At 39.4% G+C, this 25,744-nt stretch overlaps 2 protein-coding genes across 3 annotated transcripts; one reads left to right on the forward strand and one right to left on the reverse strand.

Annotated features, from left to right (window-relative positions):
* Window positions 1-598: 598 nt before the first annotated feature.
* Window positions 599-14,859, reverse strand: tmem259 (transmembrane protein 259). 2 transcript variants are annotated; one of them, XM_024261405.2, is made up of 12 exons: window positions 14,476-14,859; window positions 11,226-11,568; window positions 8,981-9,289; window positions 7,897-8,002; window positions 7,487-7,597; window positions 7,281-7,403; window positions 5,923-6,023; window positions 5,746-5,803; window positions 5,470-5,553; window positions 4,396-4,528; window positions 2,472-2,571; window positions 599-2,382 (listed from the first exon to the last, which is right to left on the reverse strand). In XM_024261405.2, exons 2-12 carry the CDS (start codon window positions 11,427-11,429, stop codon window positions 1,735-1,737), a joined length of 1,977 nt encoding a protein of 658 aa, XP_024117173.1. In that variant the 5' UTR covers window positions 11,430-11,568; window positions 14,476-14,859; the 3' UTR covers window positions 599-1,734. The 2 variants fall into 2 exon arrangements, with proteins under 2 accessions (XP_024117173.1, XP_024117171.1); XM_024261403.2 differs by having other exon boundaries at window positions 7,843-8,002.
* Window positions 14,860-18,590: 3,731 nt separating this feature from the next.
* stx6 (syntaxin 6) lies at window positions 18,591-25,744 on the forward strand (the record flags this gene model as incomplete). Its single annotated transcript, XM_024261410.2, is given in 8 exon segments — window positions 18,591-18,806; window positions 20,586-20,755; window positions 22,012-22,106; window positions 23,207-23,266; window positions 24,200-24,328; window positions 24,406-24,512; window positions 25,050-25,144; window positions 25,224-25,744. Coding segments are annotated over 8 exon segments (768 nt in total). The 5' UTR covers window positions 18,591-18,771.

Consider the following 25,744-nt stretch of genomic DNA (forward strand, 5'->3'; position numbering starts at 1 on the left):
GCTAATTTGGAGCTTAGCTAATATTTTAGTAACATGCTAACATTTTTGGCTAATTTCTTATCTACTGAGGTTTTTATTGGCTAATTTAGAGTTTAGATTCTATTTTAGCAACAGCTAATGTTTTTAATTAATTTAGTTTACTGAGGATTTATAGGTTATTTTGGAGTTTAGCTTAAGAGATGTGCAAACTTTTTTGGGGCTAATTTAGCATCTACAAAGTAATTTTGGGCTAATTTGGAGTTTAGCTCATATTTCAGCAACACACCAAATATGTTTTTTTGCAAAGCTGGGCTGTATTAGGTATTTTTAAGCGATTTTACTACAAATTTAAAGAAATTTAGGGCTCTTTCATAGTTCTTTAACTAAATTTTAGCAAATGTATCCGTCTTTTTTCATAAACTTCAAAATGAAAAAAAGTTTATTCTTCCAGTTGAACAGAAAGTGTTCTGACTGACGCACCAACACCTCCCCATCAGGATGGAGGTGGTACACTTCAAAGTCACCTGAGGACCTTTGCATGACTCCCTTTGGCGTCTAAACCTGAACAGAGGTTGACAGCAGGAGGCGGCGACCTCCCCCCGAATGACAACGCCACCAGCAGGAGCAGTGATTTATTTGGAGGTGAGTCTGACAGATGTAATCACACATCAAAGCCTCTTCAGAGCTCAGATGATGCACATTCTTCATCTCTGGGTGATGAGTCCTCTGGTGTATTTTTTATTACATTTTTAGATGCACCAAATGCAGTGTTTCTCTCCAAATCCCCATTTTCCAGAACATCCAGATATGACACCAATCTAGCAGTCCACAGACCTGTTTGAGAAGGTTTGTGCTTGTGTCTACTAAGTTAACACATCCAGTCTTTTTTCTAAAAGTGAATTTTATATTCACCTCAGCTTCAGTTTGGCGTGACCGATGACAACGCCATAGTCACAAGCACGTCACCTTTCAGAGAGAAGACCTGAATCGACACCAGATTATTTATGGCACAAATAATAACCTTTACTCAGCGAACGACCGCCTTAAAATCCCCATCAGCAGCAAGTTCTCCTTTCACAAATGGTTCTGGAGCCTTTATTCTCATCTTTCGAGCCAAGTTTTAGTGCTTTCTAGAGAAGTTTGGATGTTTAATCTGCTGTCCAGTTTCAGATTAAACTACAGCCAACAAACTGTTTTGCAGCCTTAGAGGTTAGATAACTACAGATCGTTGTCATGTGAAGCCAAAAAACAGCAAACACTCTGGAAAGTTTCCTCTACTACTTATTAAATATACATAAGATGAACAGCATCTGATCAAGAAAAACATTCAAGAAAATGTCACTGGTGTGCTGCTGAGTCGTCTCTACCGAACTCGAAGAGCAGATCGATCCCTCCGTCAGGAGTTAACCTTCTGTTGGGAAAAGACGCAACATTTCTGGTTTCATTGGAAAGTTTATAAGTCATCTTCTGGGACTGAGCTGCGGTCTCACCTCCGTTTTGAGGGAAAACCAAATGAAAGAACAGAAACCGGTCCAGTTCTCAGCCCGTCGTGTCCAAAGTTTCTGCGCTGATTTCGGGGTGGGGAGTACTCGACTAATTTATTCCGTTTTGGTCTAAAACTCTAACTTGAAGGCAGTTCTGGCTGTTCCGGTTTGCAGTGGCAGGCGTGGTCTCTTGTGCAACATGAAACGTCAACCAGCGCCATCAGCTGACAAACCGAGGCACCGCAGCATCCAGGAGAGCAGCGGCAGCTCCTCAGGAAGGGCTGTGTGACGAGCTCTGCTGCTCGGCTGCTTTGCAGCTGCAGTCAGTTCCTGCGTCTGTGTCAGAGTGGAGCGGGCCTGATGGCACCGTCTCTGGAGGGGGAGTCCCCTGCAGGCCTCCAGCTGCAGCAGCTTCTGTTTTAGATTCGATTCCTATGGAAACTATGTTTGGATCTTCCGCTCCTCCTCCTCCTCCTGCTGCTGCTGCTGCTGCTGCTTCTCCCATCCAGAACTCTGCCACCACGCTGACCTCAGCCTCTGCTGTGCCTGGACTTGCAGACACTCCTCCAGACTCCACCGAGGATGACAGAGCTTCCGTGATGATGGCGGCGGTTTGGGCGACCCAGTTCAACTCGGACCGAACTTCCCCAGAGCTTGCTGCTGTGACTGAGGTGGAGGGGGAGAGGTCGGGGTCAGGACGGGGACCCGCGGTCTGATCGGCGTCGGCCGCTCCTGGCTGGGGGGTGTTGACGGGCCCCGGATCCCCCTCTGCAGCAGCTCTGTTGTTGTTGTTGAGGTTGTCCTGCAGAGCAGTTTGGTTCTGACCCGCCTGCTGGTTCTGCAACAGCATTTCCTGGATCCGGATCTGCTGCATGATGGCAGGAAGCTCATAATGGTGGAAGAAGTAGATCATTGAGTGCTGCACCAGGAGAGGATGAAAAAGTGAGTTAGAGAGGCTCGGTTGATGTAGCTCCACAGTAAATGTTGTAGGACAGGTAACATTCTGACCTGGATGAAGAGCCAAGAGGTGACCAGGGCAAGACTGCTGTACTGGCCGTTAAAGCGGTAGTGGTAGGCGTAGAAGGCGAAGTGGTACAGGTAGAAAAACCTGCGTCAGCAAAGAAAAAAAGTCACATTCCTTTGTTGAAACAGCTCAGTATTATGATATGGTCAAAAAATAAAATCTCAGATTTATTATTTTATTTTATTGTTATTAATAGTCCGATGTTATGTTGTGATAATTTCTAACTTGTATCATTTTGACAAAATATATTTTTATGGAGAGTAAAATATTGAAAGTCATTTAAGGTTTAAATTTATTTATTCTGGAATAATATTCCTGCCTTTTTATTATTCATAATTAGGTTAAAAAGATACATTTTTAAAGTTTTAAAAATTGACATTCTGCTAACTTTTTGGACTATTTTGGCATTTACTAAGATTTCTTTAGTCTATTTTGGAGTTTATCTAATATTTCAGCTACATTTTAGATGTTTGGGCTCATTTAGGCTTTTTCATTTTTCTGGGATGTTTTGGAGTTTAGCTTGTAGCATTGCCACAAAAGTATCCAGTGGACAAAATAAATAAATACTGATATGAATTAAGTCCACATTGGTTTGAAAATACGATTGCTCTAACACCAATAGAAACTGTTTTTTTAAAACAAATATTGTGTGGAATTTTGTGTTGTATTATGTGAATTTTTTAGACTTTTTCGAAGTTTGGCAAATTTTTCAGCTGCATGCTAGCTGGTTGGGATAACCTAGGTTTTTTTTATCATTATTTTTTAGGCTAATTTGGCAGTTAGCTAATATTTTAGCTGGATATCTGCTTCAACATTTTCAGCTATCAGCTTCAGGGTTTTTTAGCTATTAATTTCAGCCTCTTCAGCTATCAGCACTAGCATCCTCTGCAGCCAAATTCAGCTTACAGCATTCACACTAGCATTATCACAGGTGATGCTATATATGTAGTTCATGATTATGGTAAAAAGTTACAGTTTTAAAGTTTTAAAAATGTAGTTTTAGAGTGTTCAATAAATGTTTATCCTGTTCGGTCTGTGACCTAAGGTGTGTTTTGGATTTTAGTCTCTTGTATGATTGAGTTTGACCCCCCCTGCTATAAAGAAAACGATACAATCATTCGGCAGAGCATTTTTGGTAGATTCCAGGGTAGTATTAGGAGCGGGGCTGTTCAGCACAGCTCCAAAAGCCACGCCCCCTCAGAGGAGATTTTGGAAATAGAGGCTTCAGATAAAACGTTCAGGTTGTGGGATTTTGGTTAAAAACTTCAGAATCATAATTAAAACACTACTCTGAACATTTTTTTTAAATAAAGGAACGGTCATAGTTGGATTTTAATATGCAGTAGAACTGGTGTGGCTGATAAAGTGGACAGTGAGTGTACAGTCAATGCTTCCACAGGGTGTCTGAAGATTTACAGAAGTTGAATTTATGTTTTCTTTAATTTTTTTTTTTAAACACTTAAAATCTTATTTAAAATCTTTATTTAATCAGAGACAGTCGAGTGGACACGACAAAAGATCAACATGACAGATCCACGGCAGCGACGCACTCTTACTCCCCCTATTTGACTTCCAAAATGGCGGACAGCGTTCACTCAGGTGACATTTAATAAAAAGGAACTTCTTCCAACCAAATTGGTGTAGTTTTTTAATAATAAAGTCTGACTAAAAACTTTGTTTTGTTTGTGGTGCAGCTTTCAAAAGTCTTCTAACAAAAAGCTTTTATTTCTCATGACCAAACTGCTTTTTCCAAACGCTTTTTTGCGACATTGATGCTAGCAGTTTGCATGTGAGGGTTTTCTCCATCGTCCTCCCACAGTCAAAACACATAGGTGTGGGTGTGTCACACCTGGAGCTAAAGTTCTGGTGTTAAAGGGCTAATAAATCTGAGTGTGGTGTGTGACTCACCTGAGCCAGTGGCGCTTGCTGGTGTTGGTGTGGCAGCAAATGGCATCGTACTGATCGGCAAGCCAAACAATGAGAATGATGTAGAAGGCTGTGGTGGTGTCATTGAAGAACTCGGACATGATGGCCTCCATGCCTGACAGGAAGACAAAGAATCTGTTTAGAATGTTCAGATGACACACCAGAGACCGTCTGAACCTCTCAGTGGTTTAGGAGAAATCACTTCTAGTTGTATTTCAAAAGACTTTCCTAAACTAGGCATTAATCACAAAATCAGGAGCCTCCCACATGTTAGATGGAACATTTATTTTACAGTATAGACCGGGGTTCTTAAATTCAGTTTACCTTGAATGCAGAGTCTGGCTGGGGCTGGGCCGTATGGGGTCCCGTTTGTCCCAAAAATATGTTTTTGTGTTCATTGTCTATATCTTTGGTCTATTGTCTATGTCTACTCAACATTTGTTTATGTCTATGTACTTCTAAGCAGTATCTTCTGCATGTCCTGTGAAACGACAGGAGCCAACGACATTAGCAACTGTTGCTAAGGACTTTTCTGATGACCAGATCCAACGAGTTTTAAGCATAAAGCTGAAGATCACAAAGTGAATCCAAAGCTTTCATCAATGAAGCGTGAACATGCAGAAGATATTGCTTAGTAGACATTGAACTTTCATATTAAGGTGGGGGCCGCAAAGTATCAACTTGGGGGCCGAGGGCTGCTAGTTTGAGAGCCCTGGTTTAAATACATCTCTGGGTTTCTCCAGAACCAGTCCTCATCATCAGTAGTAAAAAGAGAGTATTTCCCGTCGCGTGTAAAGGGTCTATTTAAAGCTTTTTCAGACCTCATTTCAATTCCATTAACTTGAAGCCTTTTCAGGATCTCCAGACATCCTGTTGCAGCCATGAGGCTAAAACCTTTGGACAGAAGCTCCTCCAGTCCAGTTTATGAACAGATTTTTTGACTAGCAGTGTGTCAAAAGAGAGTCATCCAACCTGAATTTGAAGCGTGAATCCCGTTTGGTGTGAAAGCAGCATAAGAGCACCTGTGTGAACCCTGTGAAGGTTGTACGAGCTTACCAACAAGCGCGAGGATCACAGTCAGCAGAGGGGCTGCTGGGAACGCAATCGTCATGTTCATCTCCAGCATCTGCAAGAGGTCAACTGAGGGGGGGACAAAACGAAGCAATAATATGAGAAGGATGCTCTCCTAGATGATACAGTTATCTTTAAGGTGTTGCTCAAATGTAAAATTACAACAGTTCTCTAACATTGAAGTAGAAAAACAGTCAAACCTAAAAACTGAATCTGATCAAGAGGATTGATTAGGACATGCTTCATTAAACTGAAACTGACCGATGAAGACGAAGATCTGATGATGAGAGTATCTGAGCAGCATGGAGACTGATAGAGTCTGGAAGACAACAAACACGTCTGTCACTCATCAAACATTCCATCCACAGTTCACATCCTTCAGTGATCCAAACACGTCTGGATCAGTATGGAAACATGTGTCAGAACTCAAGTCCTTACGAATATGACCATGATGACAAAAGCAGCCAGGTAGGAGGTTCTGGCCATCCACATGCTGACAAAGCGGTAATGTTCTCCAGACACCACATTCCTCAGGAAACCTGCGAAGAACCATGTGCTATCAGTGAGATGTTGGCAGATATTGAAATACAAGCAAAACATTTGAGCTTCATGATTTTTATAAACCAAAAGGTTCATCTGTAAAGGGATGTTTAGCTCTGTGGGTTGATCCAAATAAAGATTTATTTCCATATATAAATGGGTTTCTTCTTTTGTTTGATTTCTGTAAATTACTTTGGTCTTCTGAAATGTTTCATTTTTCGCTTTTACGGAAACGAGAAAAGGTAGTTACTATGGGATATCTCTGTCCATCATTCAACTAAACGTTATTCTGCATGAAGTTACTAGATATGCTCCATACTAATGTTTCCAATGTTACTGATCTGAACATTTTAGTTAGAACTTCTCCTTTAGAGAATCCATGTTAACACTGGATGATATTAACAATCTGATTATTTCACTGATACATTTACAGTATGTGAACTGGATCAGATTAATATAAATATATTCAAAACATATAGAAGATTATTAATGTATTTCTAAATGTGTATACATGTGTAAACTCAAAACTGAATTGAAGATCTGAAAAAAATCAGAATCGAATATATTCAGGGTTTTGTGAGTCTAATCGAATTGTTTCTGGAAATCATAACAGATACCCAGCTCTATTCATTCAGTTTGTTCTTTAGTAATATATGATCATATATATGGATATAGTTTACTCTGAAAGCCTTAAGAAAGCATGAAATAGACCCCTTAAAATGTTGCTGGTTTTAAAGATGATTTTTTTTAATTGAGGGCTTTGAGGTCAAAGGTCAATGAAACTTTTATTGTGATTTTAGACTTAACCTGGTTGTGTGCATTACATTTTGAGAAGATTCTTTGAACAAGTTTCCTGTATTGTGGAAAATGTGTAAAACGGCCTTAGGTCCTGTGGCTATCCCATAGTAATTTCAAAAATTCCTTTGAATATCCCTGACACATGTTTATGTTTTTTACTTGATTTTGACATTTCTTTTGAGGACATTTCAATTATTATTATTATTTTTTTTTCTTGTACTCATGTCTTCATTTTTTGTCTATAATTAATTTTCACCATGTGTTAGGTGTGTGTGAATTCTGGGAAGTTTTTGAGGATGAGGCGGGGGAAAAATGTTTGCTCAAAGGCACAGTAAGAAAGAAGAATTGTTTAAAACACTCTGGCTCTTCAGTCTCTGAGAGCTGTGGGACAGAAATCTGTGTGCATGTGGTTCCATCTGCCTAAATGACACTGTAAACGGGGTGTGGGGTCTCTGCACCTTTGTTTTCCTCATTCTCAGCGAGTGCTTTGACACTGGACATCAGAATGTCATCGTAGCCCAGAAACTCATCGAGCAGGAAGCGACTGAAGCCATCTCCAAAACACTCGTCCTTTATGGGATCTGAGGTAGAAACAGGACCGTCAGTTGGTGCTGTGAGGTGAGCCGTCATGTGAAGGGAAGTGGTGTTGGTGGTTGAGTCTGACCCAGAGTGACAACCATGACGGGGATGTTCAACCTCTGTCTGGTGCTCTGAGAAAGGCGCAGGAAGCCGTACTCCAGAGAATACTCTACGATATACTCCTCTTGAGGCCACACTTTAAAGAAAAAACACAAACTATCAACATTCACAATGGCAGTAACTGATTCAGTATTAATTGAACATGCAAACCTCAACAGCAAACCCAAATCTCAGGATCAAGATTTTACAATTAAAAAATAGCTCATCTTCAACAAATAAGAACACATTTGCTAATTATCTGACCCTACACTTAAAGAAAATCAAGTCAAAGACATGAGTCTAGCCGGTGAGTAGAACTAGGAAGGTGTAAGGTGAGTTTACCTGCTCGAGTCATCATCTCCAGCTCAGACACTGAATCCTGCAGTGGCTGCATACCTTTAGAGGTCTGGCTGAAGGAGACATCCTGGCTGTCGTTGGCACCTCCTGCTGCTCCTCCTTCTGTCAGCGACGGTTTCAGGCGAGGCTCGATGTCCAGTTTAAACTGAGGACAGGCGAGATCAGAGGCCAGCAGTCAGCAAATAACAGGGAGAAAAGACACAAGTGGAAATGGACATTAACGTTGGGAGTGGTGCTGCCACAAATGATTATCTTAATAGTCGACTAATCCCTAATTATTTTTCCAGATTAGTCGACTAATCGTGGCAGTTCTAGTTGGGAGTGGGGTTGTCAGGGACCAACAAGACACCGCCCTAAACTTTTTTTTAAATTATATCTGGTGTCCATGGCAGACAGGAAGTCATGTCCACTTTTGTCATAGGAGGGATAACACGTCAATGTAAGGGTGGGGTCATCTGGACCCCCAAACATAGCACAAGCATTACAGAGCTTTTTGGCTCTGTAAAGTTACATAGTCCACTGATAAAGTTAATACAAAGCAGATTCATCCCTGTAATTACATTTATAAAATACAGCTTTTAAAAATGTCCTATGAATTACTGCTGCTGCAGCTCGTTAGCATTAGCTTAGAAACAGCTGGTTAGCATTAGCAGCTAGTATTGTGGCATGCAAGCGTCAGTGTGTAACAACAGCGCAGTCTTCAAATCAACACTTTTATTAAATGTTCTGTTGCGGCTGTAGACCAGCAGCGTTATCCTCCAGTTCTGTCTGGATCCGTTTGAAAACGTCCTGCAGCTGCATCAGTCAAAGCTAACCGCTACACCAACACAGAGTAGCAGAATGGGGGGGTGGGTGAGGTGGGAGCTTCTTGCAGCACGTGCGTTTCTTTTTTGTAAACAAGCTTTTTCTCTCTCACTGAAGCTCCTCTGCTAGTTGCAGCTTTGCGAGAGACGGACTGACAGACTTTACACTGAACTATGGATGCCCAAGAGAGCAGAGAGCTGGGGAAATGTAAATTGTTGGAAACAAACAAAAAATTAATCGATAATATCAATATGTCGCCCAGCCCTACTCTGAATTATGTTTACGATCTACGAAAAAAAAACATTTAAAAATCTCTAACCTGTACCGAACTGTTGTCAAACATCTCTAGAGTCATCTCCTCTTCATCCTCCTCCTCCTCCTCCTTCAAAGCTGCCAGGCTGAGCTGCGCCACTGCTCCTCCGGCTTCTTCCTGCGCCTCCAGCTCTTCTTGAAGACCAGTGGAATCGTGGTTCTGCAGAAAGACGGGGGCCCGGCTGGAGTTTCGCTGGATCTCCACGCGCAGAATGCCATCGCGAGGCCAGCGCTCCCTCACAGCCTCCAGACAGTTGATCGGTGAGCGAGAGAAGGCAATGTGGATGTAGGCCAGGATGAAGAGGACAAAGAGAGCCTGGAAGAAAGCAAAAGGAGGGCATCTAAATATAAATATAGCTGAATAACATAAAAGAATGCTGATATAAAGACCAAAACCCAGGAGCATGGACACTGTTCTCAGTCAGTAACATCTGATGTGACAGACTGGAATGCCCAGTTTATACTTCATAGCGATCTGTAATTTCTCGGGTCGCAAGGCAACAGAAGGAAATCCCCCCAATGAGAGTGAAATGTGACACATGCTGATGACATCATCCACGATTGGATTTTTATGCCTATAGTACAATTGCATGCATATAGTACCATAAACCGATACTTATTTCAAGCAATTAGAACCTAAAAATTGTGTCCTTTCAACATTGCCATTGTTGATTATTAATTGAAGTAGTTAGGAAATACCAAAGTCTCTTTGATACGTCCACGCAGGAGTACAGAGACTCCAACAGACCGGACAACTCATAGTAGAAAACCGACCAAGTTACTGGAAACACAGGAGGTGGCTAAAAACCAAGATGGCAAATTCAGAGAAATGACAGAAGAAACTGTGGAGACGAAGTGATGATCCAGGAGGCTGCAAGTATTAGCAGTTGATGTCATTTCTGAACCCTCATTAAGCATCATTCAAATGAAAGCAATTTACCGAATCATATTCCAAACATCCTTTGAGTTTAAGCAAGGTTTATTCTTTCTTATTTGGGATTATAATTCTAAGTATACGCCAGGGGTTTCAAACTCAATCACACAGGGGGCCAAAACCCAAAACACACCTTCGGCCGAACAGGATAAACATTTATTGAACACTCTAAAACTACATTTTTAAAACTTTGACCCATAACTTTACATAATTATGAACTAGATATATAGCATTACCTGTGATAATGTTAGTGTGAATGCTGTAAGCTGAATGTGGCCACTGAAGATGCTAGTGCTGATAGCAGAAAATGCTGAAATTGATAGCTAAAATCACTGAAGCTGATAGCTGAAAACGCTGAGGATAAAAAGGCAGGAATATTATTCCAGAATAAATCCACTTAAACCTTAAATAACTTTCAAAATTTTACTCTCCATACAAATATATTTTGTTAAAGTTATGCAAGTTAGTAATAAGAGCAAGATACCATCAGGCCATTAATAACAATATAATAAAATGATCTGGAGGGCAGGACAGAATTACCCGGAGGGCCGGATCCGGCCCCCGGGCCTTGACTTTGACACACGTGGGGGGAATAGATCAGGGATCAGCAATCTGTTGCTCTGGAGCCACATGTGGCTCTTTAACTCCTCCAAATTGGCTCTATGACTAACGTAATATAGAAAATGTTTAGTTTTAAAAAAATAACTGTTTGGTTACAAGTAAGCAAGTATTTAAGTATAAAAGTAAATGAACTCAAACTTTTTTCAACTCGTTCACAAAGAGCACAAGGACAGTCTCACTCCATGAGGCTCCAGACTACAGTACCCATAATGCTCCAACAGGCCATCAAGCAGTTCATCTTTGTAGTTAATCAAGGTCATACTCTAACATTTCAACAGGTTTTTTTAGACCTGTTTACAGCAGAAAAACATTTTGAGGTCAGTATGCACAACCATTCTATTTTTGAGGGGGTCTGCAGGTTTCAGACCCCTGGAACTAAAACAACCGGGTCTCCGTGGATGACTTTGTTACCAGATAAACCAGCTAACATGCACAACTATAACAACCTGCTTTCCTGTTTTGTAATCATCTCTCCTTCCAGCCTACATTTCTCATGTTTTAAAGGTGAAGTGCTGATTGTTCTTTGTTCTGCACATGCACTCTGTAAAATCAGGTTTCTGGGAACCAGATTTTTCCCTTCCCCCTTTCTCATAAAAAAACAGGTTTCCAGTTTTCATGATGGTTAAGGAACTTGACAATGCTTCTAGTACCGGGTTTGGTTCAGCTTATGTCCATGAGAGAGTTCTGGTTTTCTTACCTTGAGGAGGACAAAAAACTCAAAAACTCTCCTGAAAGAGGGAGGGAAGAGACGGGCATAGGTAACGGCCATCTTGAAAAACAGCGCGTGGAAGAGGCGGTCGCGGACATTGATGAGGGGGTTCTGGTTGATGTTGGGGTTTCGAATCCTGTTGGGTCCAATGTTGTTGTTCAGAGGGACGTTATTGGCTTGGTTCTCGGACATGGTCACTGAGGATTCTAGTTGCAAGACACAGGCCCACTGGCTGGCTCTAGGTGAGCATGGTGGCTCAAAACGGCCTCAGGGAGAAGGCGGAGCTTGGCCTGAGTAGAACCAACGGAGGAAGCTCCCCTGACAGCTGAAACTGACAAGAAACAAAGAGCTTTGATTATTGATTCAGTCTTTGACTGAACTTGGATCAGTCCCTCTAACATCTGGTTAAGATAAGGCTTCTGATGAGCTGGAAATGTAAGGTTCCCATGATTCATTACTAAGTCGAGCTGTAACAAGTACTTGGATATTCGCAATCTGACCCCAAAAATACAAGTACGAATATTTTCAATGTCTGAGATCACTGATTTGCAATTTTTATAAATCTAATGACGTGTTGTGAAAATACTTCCGCTGTATAATTATCTATCCATAATGCTAAATAATGTTGGATTTTATGTACAAAAACTAAACAAAACTGCAGGTGCTACTGAGACTGAAAATAAATAAAACTTTAAAGTAAATTGTTGGTAAACCGCATTTTCAAAGTAATGCTATCGAGTGTTTTTGGTAGATAAAGAAAAAAGAAATGTAAGTTCATTTTACTGAAATAAGTTCTGACAAAAACGAATTTGTATAATTTTACATATATATGTTAGAAACACTTTTATTGGCTTGGATAAAAGGACCGTAAGTGTTTTCTAGCGTTTCCGTTTTATGTTAATAGTGTGAATGTTTAGTCAGCATTCACACTATAGAGATTCTCCTGCTCCTCTCAGTACGTTTTTTGGCTCATAAAAACTCACAATTTCAGTTATTTCAGCAATCTTAGTATCAAAACATTCAGATTGTTCAGGGCATTACTGCTTGTACTTTTGTATTCAGAAACTGAGCAAAATATTAAAAAATGAGAACAATATGTCACATAGGAAATGAATGAGAGTCTTTAAATTTAAAAATGCTAAGTAGATTAGCAACAAGTCTTTAAATTTCTTGGACTATGTTTTAATCTTTCATAGTCATTTTCAGAAAAATTGGGGTTTAGGTAACATTTTAGCATCATGCTAACATTTTTTACTAATTTAGTCTAATTAAGAAGTTTAGGCTACTTTGGAGTTTAGCTAGTACTTAAGCAATGTGATAGCTTTTTTTGACTAATTTGGTATCTACTAAGGTTTTTTGGGCTAATTTGGAGTTTAGTTCATATTTAAGCAACACACCTTTTTTTGCTTAATTGCCATGTAGTCTGGATTTTTAAGCAATTTTACTACAAATTTTTCAGAAATTTAGTAACTTTGGCACTCTTTCATTAGTTATTTTATTAAATTTCCATTCTTGGCAAATGTAACATTTTGCAAATAGCTTTTGCATTTTCAGCAAATCCCTTCAGCAATTAAAGTAAATTGCATCACCATTTTCAGGAAAAAGCTTCAGCGACTACTTTCAGCTAAAAGCATTCACACTAGAATTATCGCAGGTGATGCAACTTTTGCTGTGTCTTCATTCAACATCTTTTTGTCATCAATCTATTGTAATCAAACTTTAATGATAAAAAAAAATCTGTGGAGAACATTTTTAAGATTTGTTTTTAAATGATCCAAAACAACAGTGATATTTTTGTTTACAGCTGAAGTTAACCAGGAAGTTGACAGAAAAATTCTTCAGTACGACAAATATAATTTCTTTCTTTCAAAATCTTTGTGTTTTTATTTATGTTTTGTTGATTCTGATATCCTGTTCCAAATAAAGGTTTATGATTGTGATTAAATACAAAGTTTAATTTTCATTCATCCAGTAAAAAGAAAGACCTATGAAACCACACAGACGTAAGATAAATAGGAAGAATGGTGGTTAGATTGTGAATTGTTGGTCTCTATTTGAATTGCCACCAAAGCAGCGATCCACAGAAAACAGTTGTGTCACAAACCTACACATGATCAAAAATAAAACATCTGTTTGCCAAATGCTTCAAAACGTAATTTCATAATAAACTGTAACCTGTCAGCAACTTGTCAGAGATTAAAACCAGCAAATTACAATCTAAATGGACATGTTGTCACTACAGCTAAGGCATGATTAGGAGGAAAACTTGCAATGTTTTATTTTAACCATCAGTATTGCGATGACAATGACTCACAATTCATCAACAAATAACTAAACATAAGAACAACTAATACGTCATTCCATTTCAATGCAAACGCTTTATTGTAATAAAAGTCAGCATAACTGAAGTTATTTTCCACCCTAGTCTGCATAGGAGGTGAGCATCCAACATGAAAGGACTCCATTTGATTTGTTCAAACACATAAACTGAGTATTTCAACATGATTCTAAACATCTAAGATAAGTATTTATCACAATTTACACCATCTTTTGCAATACCCAATATTGCGATAAAGTTGAGATTTTTCTTGTGCAGGCCTAATTCTAGCACAACCTGCTGTCGTTTGGTAAAATCCTCAGAGCATAGGATGATTTTATACTCATTGTTAATATTTAGAGTGTCAGAAAACTGATTTATTTAGGTTTTTAATGCAAACGCCTGATGTTTAAGAAGCAGAAAGTATTTATCGCCTATTGTTGAGCTCATTATGTTCGGTTTTAATTGCTTCATTTTGTTGACATTGATCATTCTGATGCTTTTACTGTTGCATTCTAGATATCACATTTCATCAGATGATCAACAACTGCCCCCTTCATGGATCTGTCTTTGTTGTTCTTGTTTGTAAAGCCAACACTGAACTGACTCTTCGTTTAACGACAGTTCCAAATAGAAGAGTTTCGACGAGACAAAAGCACACCAATTTCACTTCCAAACTTCATGTGAGCTCACGTGACCTGGGAAGGCGTTCCTCCTCCACCTGTCCGTATGTTCTGAACCTGAAAGGTCCATCAGTCACCTCTACGGTACCAACCAGATCTGTCAGCCCATAGGTGTCCCGCTGTACTGATCAGTATGCTGTGCTCTCGTGGCGTATCGATCAGCTGACGTGTTGTGGTCAACAGTCTCAGGCGCCTTTTTTGGGGCCTTTAACTCTTGAAAGTCGTCCGGCAGACTTACCAGTCAATGAATCCAAACTATCGAGTCGGTGTCAACGCTAACCAGTTCTTCTCGGCGTTTGGATCAGAGCCATAAGACTGAAGCACAGCAGCTCGACGTTAACACTCTGTGAAGACGACGGGGAGGCAGGCTACACAAGCTAGCAGCTAAAGCTAGTTAAATTGCGGAACTTGCACGAAACTCACATTTTCTACATTAAAGTTTCAATAAGTTTTAAACGGAAAATGCTGAAGTAAAAATCAGAAAAGTGTGACTTTCTAATAGGCGAAAAATCACCTATCGGTTTTAAATGACCGAGCTAACGGATGCTGTTATCAAAACCACGGCTAGAGCGGAAGTACGGATGTCGGACGCTAGCCTTTGCCCTGTGCTCTGTCTGACAGGAGTTGTTTTTCGTTTTCCTGAATTTTGTCTGCTAAGACTTTTTTGTCCACCTTTGATGATTCATGGCAAAAAAGTAGATTTTAATATTTAAACACGCTGTATTTTTTTTCTCACCTTTATCATCCACTGTCTAGAGCTGTCTTTTTTCCCCATAACCTTAATCAGGGGTCGGCAACCATTAACAGTAAAAGAGCCATTTAGGCTCGATTTCTACTAATCAAAAGCTAGGAGCCAAAAAGTCATACTGTAGCTTTTTTTTTTTAATTATTTTATTTTATTTATTTATTTATTTATTTATTTTTTACTTTTAATTTATTTTATTTTATTTTTGTTTTTAGAAATGTGGATTTGCATTCATTACCTTCTGTTTTTTAGATAAAAATTAATTATGTCTATTTCTATTTAAGCAAAAATATAAAAAGAACTACCATCTCTCAAAAGGATTTCTTTTTGTTTTTACGTTTTTGCCTTTTACCTTAAGATATGCCAAATTAGACAAAAAAGCTAGCTTGTTGCATAAATACTAGCTAAACTACAAAATAGCCTAAAATTCCTTAGTGAACTAAATTAGTCAAAAACATTAGCCTGTTGCTAAAATGGAATCTGTCTCAATGTGTGATAGTGAGCACTTCTGCTTTGCTGAGATAATCCATCCCACCTCACAGGTGTGCCACATCAAGATGCTAATCTGACATCATGGTTAGTGCACAGGTGTGCCTTAGACTGCCCACGATAAAAGGCCACCCTGAAATGTGCAGTTTTGTCTCACAGCAAAATGCCACAGATGTCACAATTGAGGAAGCGTGTAATTGGCATGCTGACAGCAGGAATGTCAACCAGATCTGTTGCTCGTACATTCAATGTTCATTTCTCCACCATAAGCCGTCTCCAAAGGCATTTCAGAGAAGACGGCAGTGCATCCAAGCGGCCTCACAACCGCAGACCATGTGTAACCACACCAGCCCAGGACCTCCACATCCATCAGGTTCACCTCCAAGATGGTCTGAGACCAGCCACTCAGACAGCTGCTGAAACAATTGGTTTGCATAACCAAACAATTTCTGCACACAGAAACCGTCTCAGGGAAGCTCAACTGCATGCTCGTTGTCCTCATCAGGGTCTTAACCAGACTCCAGATCGTCGTGGTAACAGACTTGAGTCAGCAAATGCTCACATTTGATGGCGTCTGGCAGTTGGAGAGGTGTTCTCTTCACGGATGAATCTGGGTTTACATTGTTCAGTGCAGATGGCGGACAGCGTGTGGCGTCGTGTGGGTGAGCGCTTTGCTGATATCAACGTTGTGGATGGAGTGACCCATGGTGGTCGTGGGGTTATGGTATGGGCAGGCATCTGTCATGGACGAAGAACACAGGTACATTTTATTGATGGCATTTTGAATGCACAGAGATACGGTGATGAGATCCTGAGGCCCATTGTTGTGCCATACATCCATGAACATCACCTCGTGTTTCAGCAAGATAGTGCACAGCCCCATGTTGTAAGGATCTGGACACAATTCTTGGAAGCTGAAAATGTCCCAGTTCTTGCATGGCCAGCATACTCACCGGACATGTCACCCATTGAGCATGTTTGGGATGTGCTTGACCGGCGTATATGACAGCGTGTACCAGTTCCCACTAATATCCAGCAACTTCACACAGCCATTGAAGAGGAGTGGACCAATATTCCACAGGCCACAATTGACAATCTGATGAACTCTATGTGAAGAAGATGTGTTGCACTGCATGAGTCAAATGGTGGTGACACTAGGTACTGACTGGTTCTGGGTCCACAGACCCCCAATAAAGCAAAAAAAAAAACTTCACATTTCAGGGTGTCCTTTTATTGTGAGCAGTCTAAGGCACACCTGTGCTCTAATCGTAATGTCAGATCAGCATTTTGATGTGGCACACCTGTGAGGTGGGATGGATTATCTCAGCAAAGCAGAAGTGCTCGCTATCCCACATTGAGACAGATTGTGAACAACGATTGAGAGAAATGGTCATATTGTGTATCTGGAATGAATTTTAGATCTTTAAGTCCATCTCATGAAAAATAGGAGCAAAAACAAAAGTGTTGTGTTCATATTTTTGCTGAGTGTATTTAAAGTTAAATTAAAGTCTCATCAGCTGTCATGCTCCTAGGTGTGTATGAAATGTGAGAAATAATAAGGGTTTGATCACTAAAATAAGATTAAAGGGAAGTAAAAAGAACTGAATTTAAAACAAGCATAGATAAAAAGTGCGGACGTAAACTTTTGAATACATATTAATCAAATACAACTGAGAACAGGTGAGTCTTTAACCTGGATTTAAATACACTGAGTGTTTCAGCAGATCTAAGGTTTTCTGGAAGTCTATTCCAGATCTGTGGAGCATAGAAGCTGAATGCAGCTTCTCCATGTTTAGTTCTGACTCTAGGAACTGATAAAAGACCGGATCCTGATGACCGGAGAGGTCTGGCTGGTACATACTGGGTCAGGAGGTCAGTCATGTATTTTGGTGCTAAACCATTCAAAGCTTTATAAACCAGTAACAGAACTTTAAAGTCTATCCTCTGACAGACAGGTAACCAGTGTAAAGACCTCAGAACTGGACTGATGTGGTCTACTTTCTTGGTCCTTGTGAGAACCCGAGCAGCAGAGTTCTGAATAAGCTGCAGTTTCCTGTTTGAGTTTTGTTTTTGTTTAATTGAAGTAAGTTGTGGCGCATCCAGTCATTAATGTCCTCAATGCATTTACCAAGAGCCTGTACAGGGCCTTGGTCTCCTGGTGTCGGTCTAATGTATATCTGTGTGTCATCTGTTGTTGTTGTTTATAACCTGGGCCAGTGGGAGCACATAGATGTTTAATAGAATAAATTCTCTTACTTAAGATAAACTGTGTAAAGGATTAAACGCCCTTAAGAGGCCGTGTTCGCTCTACCCTTCCTCCAGAATGCATAGATTTTAAATAATAAACAAAACTTTGTTAAAAGTTTTATCTTGTCTGATTATTTTGTTTATTTTATGAGTTTAAAGCACATTTTTTTTATGCTGCACAACTTTGTCTGGTAACTGTACTGAAGGGATTTTGTAAAATGTATCAAATTTTTAACACTTTCTGCTGGATTATAAACCTATTCGTGTCTATGTTCAGGTTAACGGCAGTAGTAAAAAGAGTGGATAAAGAAAGTATTATTTCTGTCTTGTGTCCTTTAAAACTTTTTGCAGGAGCACATTGGTTGTACAGGGATTATCCTGTTTGGCACAGAAGGGCTTTTGAAGGACTTTGAAAGGAATGGATATGAGCTTTTGTGAAAAGTAAAAAAAACAAAAAAACAGTTTCACATTTTGAGGAAATGTTGGTTTCTTTTTATATTTCTGTTCTTATTCAAACCAAAAAAGAAGCATAATTCACTTTTATTATAAAAGTAACAATAAAATGGAAAGCAGTATTACATTTCCCAATGGGTAAAATCCGACTTTCTTTGCTCCTACTTGGTTTGGATCTCTATTAAAAAACAGGCCCAAGTGGCTCTTTTTCTGTTAACTAATAAAGTTAACTGATGCCTATCGATGAATATTCGCATCAACTCTAAAATAATCTTAATTTAACTTCTGCACAAAACCAAAAACATAAGCGATGTTATGTGTTATGTTAGGGCTGGATATAAATCCAGGCAAATGCACGGGTGCTTTCCTTCTCTTTCGCCAGCAGGGGGCGATAATATACTATCACGTTGGATTCCATCAGTCCTGAAACATAGACAAGAAGAAGAAGAAAAGCGTCCGGGTAGTTTCCCTTCTGGATGTAAACAGTCTGCGGTTTCTACCGCAGCTTTTACGCGCTTACCGAACACTAACATCTTCCACAAGCGAGTCAGTACCAGCGGATTCCAGACCCGGAGGATGGATTGAACCTGGACACGCAACATGTCAATGGAAGACCCGTTCTTCGTTGTTAAAGGGTCAGAATGATGAAGGGAACTAAACTAGCTAACAGCTGCGGGAGGAGAGCTGCGCACGAGCGCTTTTGTGTTGCGTTTGTGTTAGCATCCGTTCAGGTAGAACACAACACCTGGTGAAATCTGATCCAAGGGGATCCACCATGTCCGGCCGGAGTGCTAACAGCCGCTCCTCCTGCTTGAACCATGCAGTCAACATATTTACATGGAGGTTTCATTATTGGAACCAAATGAGAAACATTACTGTTAGTGTGGTTTGACTGTCGGTCATGTTTGTCCGGTAATTTGTTTAAGAGAAATGACTCATTAAGTCGATTTCGATCATAATCTGTGGTCGATCACCCGATTCTAAGTCGACATTAGTTCATTTTGAAAGATCCGATTCTCTGACCTAAACTTGACCTGTACCATCTTTATCCAAAACCTCCACCAGTGTGACTCAGATCAGTAGCTGGTACTGAACAGTTCAGGTGAAGTTTTCCAGATTCCTTGTATTTCTTCAAGAGAATAAATTAACTAGAAAAGTTGCATTACCTGCGATAATGTTAGTGTGAATGCTTTTCTGAAAGTAGTCGCTGGAGATGCTGAAGCTTTTTGCTGAAAATGGTGACCAAATTTACTTTAACCCTGAAGGGATTTACTGAAAATGCCAAAGCTATTAGCAAAATTTTAAATTTGCTAAAAGACGGGAACTTTGTTAAAGAACGATAAAAGAGCGCTGAAGTTGACCTACATTTCTAAAAAATTGTAGTGAAATTGCTAAAAATTGCTGATACACGCCAACTTTGCAAAAATGTTTAGTGTGTTGCTTAAATATGAGTTTAACAGCAAATTAGCCCGAAAAACCTTAGTAGATGTTAAATTAGCCAAAAAAGCTATCTAAATTAGTCATAACTCAAATATGAGCTAAACCCCAAATTAGCATAAAAACCTTTTTTTCTAATTTCTTTGGAAATGACTATAAAGATGGAAACATAGTCCATTAGTGTATTTAACGATTTGTTGCTAATCTACTTAAAATGTTGAAATTAGAAGATTTTCTCATTCATCGCCTGAGGGGCATATTTTTTCTCAATATTTCAAAAACTATGAAGTTTATGAATACCTAAAATATAAGCAGTAAAGTCTCGAACGAGCTGAACGTTTTGATACCAAGATTGCAGAAATCGCTGAAAGTGTGATTGAGTTTTTACGTCACAAAAACATACAGAAAGGAGCAGGAGAATCACTACAGTGCTAAACATTCACACAAATATGTGTATAAACAAACAAGAATGAATGTCAAATCCACTCACATTTTAGTTTGATGAAGTTGTTTCTCCACATCAAAATAATCCAAGGGGAACATTATTAGAACATTCCACCACACTGTATGGTCACATGACTGATCAATTCAAATTGTTTCCACATATTGTACTGGAGTGAGGGTTGATCAGTTTTTGCTGCATCACACGTGTGTGATGTTTTACGTTACAGTAAAATAAATCTACCACGTCTCAATCCAAACTGTATTTTCCAATATTGATATAACTGATTTATTTCCTTTTGAAATGAGTTTTTAATTGTATAGGCCAATTTGATCAACTAGCTTGTTAACTTGTTTGTGTTCCTTGATTTACTGTAATTTTTTAATGGTTAACACAATAATTCCATCAGATTTTGAAGAAGAAAAGTGACTCACAGCTTGTTAACAATTAAAAAGTTACAGTATGTTAAAGATTTAGGTGTTTAAGGTTAATAAGGGCATTCAGCTCCACCTCACAGGTGTTCATGTTCTATTAGGGAGGTGCAGAAGGCTGTGAACGCAGCCCAGAGCCTTCACCACCGATGGAGGGAGCTGCTGCAGGGCGGCAGCGGAGCCTCCAAAGAGGAAATCGACTGGACGACGAATGAACTCCGAAACAGCCTGCGCTCCATTGAGTGGGACCTGGAGGACCTGGATGAGACTGTCAATATCCTTTAAATCATACGTGTTAAATTCAAACCCCAGAAGCCGGATCTGGTTATCTTATGCTCATTTCTATCTTGTATCATTTAGACAAAATATACTTTTATGGAAGGTAAGATATTGAAAGTTATTTAAGGTTTTTGTTGATTTATTCTAGAATAGTATTCCTGCCTTTTTATTCTGCATAGTTATGTTAAAAGTCACAGTTTTAAAGTTTTAAAAATTGACATTGGACTATTTTGGCAAGATTTTTTAGGCTATTTTGGAGTGTAACTAATATTTCAGGTACATTCTAGCTGTTTTGGCTAATTTAGGCTTTTTTCAGTTTGTTAGGCTATTTTGAAGTTTAGCTATTTTTTTAGCTACATGCTAGCTGTTTTGGCTAACCTAAGCTTATGTCTGAATTCCCCCCTAACTACTAAAAAACTATATTGTGCAGGACAATATAGTGTCCTGGATTTTAAAGATAATTTGGACCCGATGCTCACTACTTTCCTTTCGTTTTTCTAAACAGCGGATATGAGTGAAAATTGAATAAATATGAACATTTTACGACATTTATTTATGACTCCACTGTGTTTTGATGGCGAAAATGTTGATGGTTTTATTCAAATATTACATTTAAACATGTTTTTTTGTTTGAAATTGTTCGACCCCAATGCATTGTGGTCTATATTCGCTAATCTAGTGAACATTGATGCACGCTAGTTTTTCAACAAAGACTTTTAGGAAATTTCGAGTGCACTCGATTAGGAATTAGTAGATTTGGACAGCACTAGAAAATGGCGATTGCAATATATAGTGATTAGGGGGGAATTCAGACACAATCAAAGTTTTTTTTCTTTTGTTTTTTAGGCTAATTTGGGATTTTGTTAATATTTTAGCTGGCTATCAGCGTCAGCGTTTTCAGCTGTCAGGTTCAGGAGTATATTAGCTTCAGCATTTTCAGCTATCAGCTACAGCAATATTAGCTTCAGCGTTTTTAGCTATCAATTTCAGCATCTTCAGCTATCAGCACTAGCACCTTCTGCATCTAGTTTATAATTATGTTAAAAAGTTACGGTTTTAAAGTTTTTAAAATGTAGTTTTAGTGTGTTTAAGAAATGTTTATTCTGTTCGGCCCGCGACCTGAGGTGTGTTTTGTATATTATCCCCTTGTGCGATTGAGTTTGACACTCCTGTTTTAAAGGCTAGAACTCACACACCTGACTTTTGGTGTTGTTCTGGGAAACAAAGCTTGTTTCTTAACATATTACAAACGCATAGTAGAGTCAAACCCGAAGAAGTTTAATCTGGATGCAGCGGAGCTGTCAAAGAGGAAGGCCTTCATCACCAGCACCAGACATATGGTCAGGGTAAGCCTCCTCATCATCTCACTCTGGGAGAATCTGCTTTGTTTTCTAACGGAAGAACCCTTCTGCAGCACAGTGCTCTGATGACTGTCCGATTGGTCAGTCTGATAGTAAATTCAAAATCGGACATTTTCACGAGATTTAATAATTAAAACTGATCACATCTGGAGAAAATGATGTCCTGACTGGTGAGGTCGTGAATCCTGAACTAACTTAAGGTAATCTTTACTGTTCGACTGGCAGCACACACAGTGAATACCACTGAGAACGGATTATTGTTAAAGAGCACTTCTTCCATAGGAATATATTTGGTCCAATCCGGAGTTAGCTCATTTAAAGGCCACACCCAGATAGGTGTAGACTCGGGTCAATCTGTGAATCAAACATTTGAAAGTTTGAGAACACACACTTTGGTCTGATTGGTCTGTTTATATCTTGAATAATCTGGACTACAGAAAAATGTCATGAAAATAAAGACAATGATTAAAAACATGTTAAAAAATAGTATCAGAGCAAACATGGTTATTCTGATGAATAGAATGAGTCATAAGATAAGCTTCATTGATCCCGCTGTTGTTACTGGAGATCAGGGATCAAAGTGATCAACAGCATAAAAATAAAACAAAGTTACCAAACTCTTCAAAAACTCTCATGTTTGTAATAAAAGTTTATTATTTCTTCATAGAAGTCTATTAGATTTTGGCGTCTTGGAGCCAGCAGGTGCTTCCTGTTTGGAGCGGGGTGGGGGTGGTACACTAATGCCTCGTTTCCACTGAGCAGACCGGACCAGACTCATCAAAAATACTTCTTTTTGTGGTTTGAAAACATTTATTGAAGAACATTGGAGTATTGATCAACATAGAGTTTTTTTTATCCTTTTTAATTCAGAACAATAGACTGTTCTGCAGTGAGTAGATGTTTTTTGTCATGCCAGTACTATAGTCTATCCCTGAAAGCCAAAAGCAGAACTAAAGAACAGCTTTAGTCATTCTCATATCGCTGTTGTGATACGACAGTGAGATGCTGCAGCCATGTTTTACACCATAAATCTATTTGTCTGACTTCTTCATCTCTGTTACATCAATTTACTGTTTACTTTAAAGGAAATGAAGGAGCAGATGTCGTCTCCAGGAACGACCTCTTCAGACGGGAAGAGCAAACAGGTACCGAGTCTCTGCAGACAAGAAATAGGCAAATGCTTCTTTTGACCAAGAATGAGCATTCTGTACACTGTTCCACCGTTACATTATAAAACTAACCTATTATAGGTGAAATCCACAAAGTTAATTTTTTTACAGTAATTCTAGATGTTGTAAGGCTGTAACTCTCATCACTTCACAATTTATCCACTTTTTTGACACAAACATTTTCACACTTTTCTCTCTCATTTAATTTAAACTCTATGTTAAAACCTTCTTAGAGAAATAAATGCAGTGTTACAAAATAAAAACTAAGATCTGATTGTGATCAGAGATTAATGTGAGTCTGTCAAGATGAACACATTCTGTACAGGAGACGTGCTTTACATCCACTTTGTGCATGACCCGATTAGTCGACTAATCGTAAAAAATAATCGGGGATCAGTCGACTATTAAAATAGTAATTTGTTGCAGCTCTAGTGGTCAACAGCCAATCAGGATGCAGAATACAATCCAATGTAAAAAATAAAAAAAGTGCAAAATTGCCTGAAAAAATCCATGAAGAGCGACTTTGTGAAAGTCAAACCCCAGTTTAGCAAAGGAACACTGTACTACTTCCTGTTTTTGATGCATGAAAAGTAATTTGTGAGAACCTTTAGAGACACCTTGGGAGGCTGGATACAGCCCTCGGTTCTGTTTTAGTCCAAAGGGTGTGAGAGGAACACATTAAAAAATAAGTGTGATAAATACTTATTTTTTACTGAGGAATTTATCACTTGTTTCCAAAATACTGCTCTGTGATTTTTTTGAATTTCTCCCCTATTCTGTCTCTCATAATTGAAGTTTACCTTTGATAAACATTACAGGCCTCTGTCATATATTTAAGTGGAATAACATACACATTAAGGGCGGATTCAGTACTTTTTGCTCCACTGAATGCATTTACTTTGTGTTCAGGCTCTGCTTGGTGAGCGTGGTGCTCAAGGACGCATATGGCAGCCCGGTTCAGACAAATACAGCCGGCTCGACCATCAGCTGCAGAGCGCCAACAGTCAGTTCATAGAAGAGCAGCAGGTGCAGCAGCAGGTATGCACTGGCCTGAGAACAGACGGGAATGTTGAGTTTTGCCGAGCTCAGGGCGAACGCCCATGTGTCTGTTTCAGCTGATCGCAGACCAGCAGGATGAACAGCTGGAACTGGTGTCTGGATCCATCAATGTTCTCAAGAACATGTCTGAGCGAATCGGAGTGGAGCTGGATGAACAGGCTGAGTAAGAACCAGAAGCTGACCTGAACTGAAAAGGGTTCAGTTTACTCCTTAACACTAGCCTGTGACAGCAAAGTGACTATTTTAGTTTAGGATTGGACCTTGGTAGTCTTAGTTTGTGGGCTTTATTTATTTGTTTTCCTAAAGTGCTTTTAGTTAGGGGGAGCTGCTGACTCTGACGGTCGACATGTCTGGATCAGCAGTCTCCATGACTTATTTTATGTTTGTCCAATGAGCCACAATGGAGAGATAAAAGAGAAACATGTGGATCTGGAGCTGCAGGTTACAGACCTCTGATTTATACAATCAACATACTTCCAGCAGCCGCTTTTCCCCTTTAGAATCTGCTGGAATTACCATGTTAGCAATTAAAAACATAAACACTGGAGCTCCGCTGTTAAAGGGTTAAAAGTCCCAGTTATCTCTTCTGTATATTATGGAGTGGCTGTGTTTTTTGTTTTTTTAATATTTAAACCCTTGAAAGTCAAAACCGATGGCTGCTATTCTTGTTGACATGCACGTCTGTGTGGTTGCACCGCAGAATGCTGGATGATTTCAGCCAAGAGATGGACAACACACAGTCCAGACTGGACAATGTCATGAAGAAACTGGCCAAGGTGTCACACATGACCAGTGGTAGGTGATCTGCCCGGCAACAGTGGAGCTGCTTCACATGTGGTTGGCTGTAGATGACGGATTCTTCCTGTCCTTGCAGACCGCAGACAGTGGTGCGCCATCGGCGTTCTGCTAGCTATCCTTCTGGTTGTCGTCATCCTCTTCTTCATCCTTTGAAAAAAAGTCTTACATTTCTACTTGACTGAAGCAGATGTTGCTGTACCGGACCAGACTGAACGGGCTGTAAGAGGTTTCATGTATCACGGTTCATCTTAACCAGGAAGTGTTATTTTTCCTCATTTTAGTCGTCTAACTGAGAATTCATCACAAACTGTAACATTTCTTGCTCATAAAAACTGACAAACATTAGTTATTTTAGAAAAAGCTGTCCAGTTTTCAAGAACGACCTGATTTGGAGTTTCCGTAGCATTGTTGGGTGAGCTAACCTGACCCTATGACACTATCTTTCCTCAGATCATGGTTTTGCTTTGTTTGTAGCACTATGTTTTAGTTTGTTCTTCAAAAATATGACTAAAAGTGTTTATTTGGTTATCTTAATGTTTATTTAACTTTGTTTCCACTACTGACAACTCGATGTGACACAACTTTGCGTCCTTTTTT

Source organism: Oryzias melastigma, unplaced genomic scaffold (assembly GCF_002922805.2).
Source record: "Oryzias melastigma strain HK-1 unplaced genomic scaffold, ASM292280v2 sc00325, whole genome shotgun sequence".
NCBI lineage: Eukaryota > Metazoa > Chordata > Actinopteri > Beloniformes > Adrianichthyidae > Oryzias > Oryzias melastigma.

What these genes read in the sequence shown, in the direction of transcription:
- tmem259 (XM_024261403.2), bottom strand. Translation starts at nt 11,429, where the DNA reads ATGTCCGAGAACCAAGCCAATAACGTCCCTCTGAACAACAACATTGGA. An exon ending in TTGTCATCATGGTCATATTC is followed by an intron (nt 5,804 to 5,922) that starts GTAAGGACTTGA and finishes GTTGTCTTCCAG; the next exon opens with ACTCTATCAGTCTCCATGCT. An exon ending in TGTGATCCTCGCGCTTGTTG is followed by an intron (nt 4,529 to 5,469) that starts GTAAGCTCGTAC and finishes TCTTCCTGTCAG; the next exon opens with GCATGGAGGCCATCATGTCC.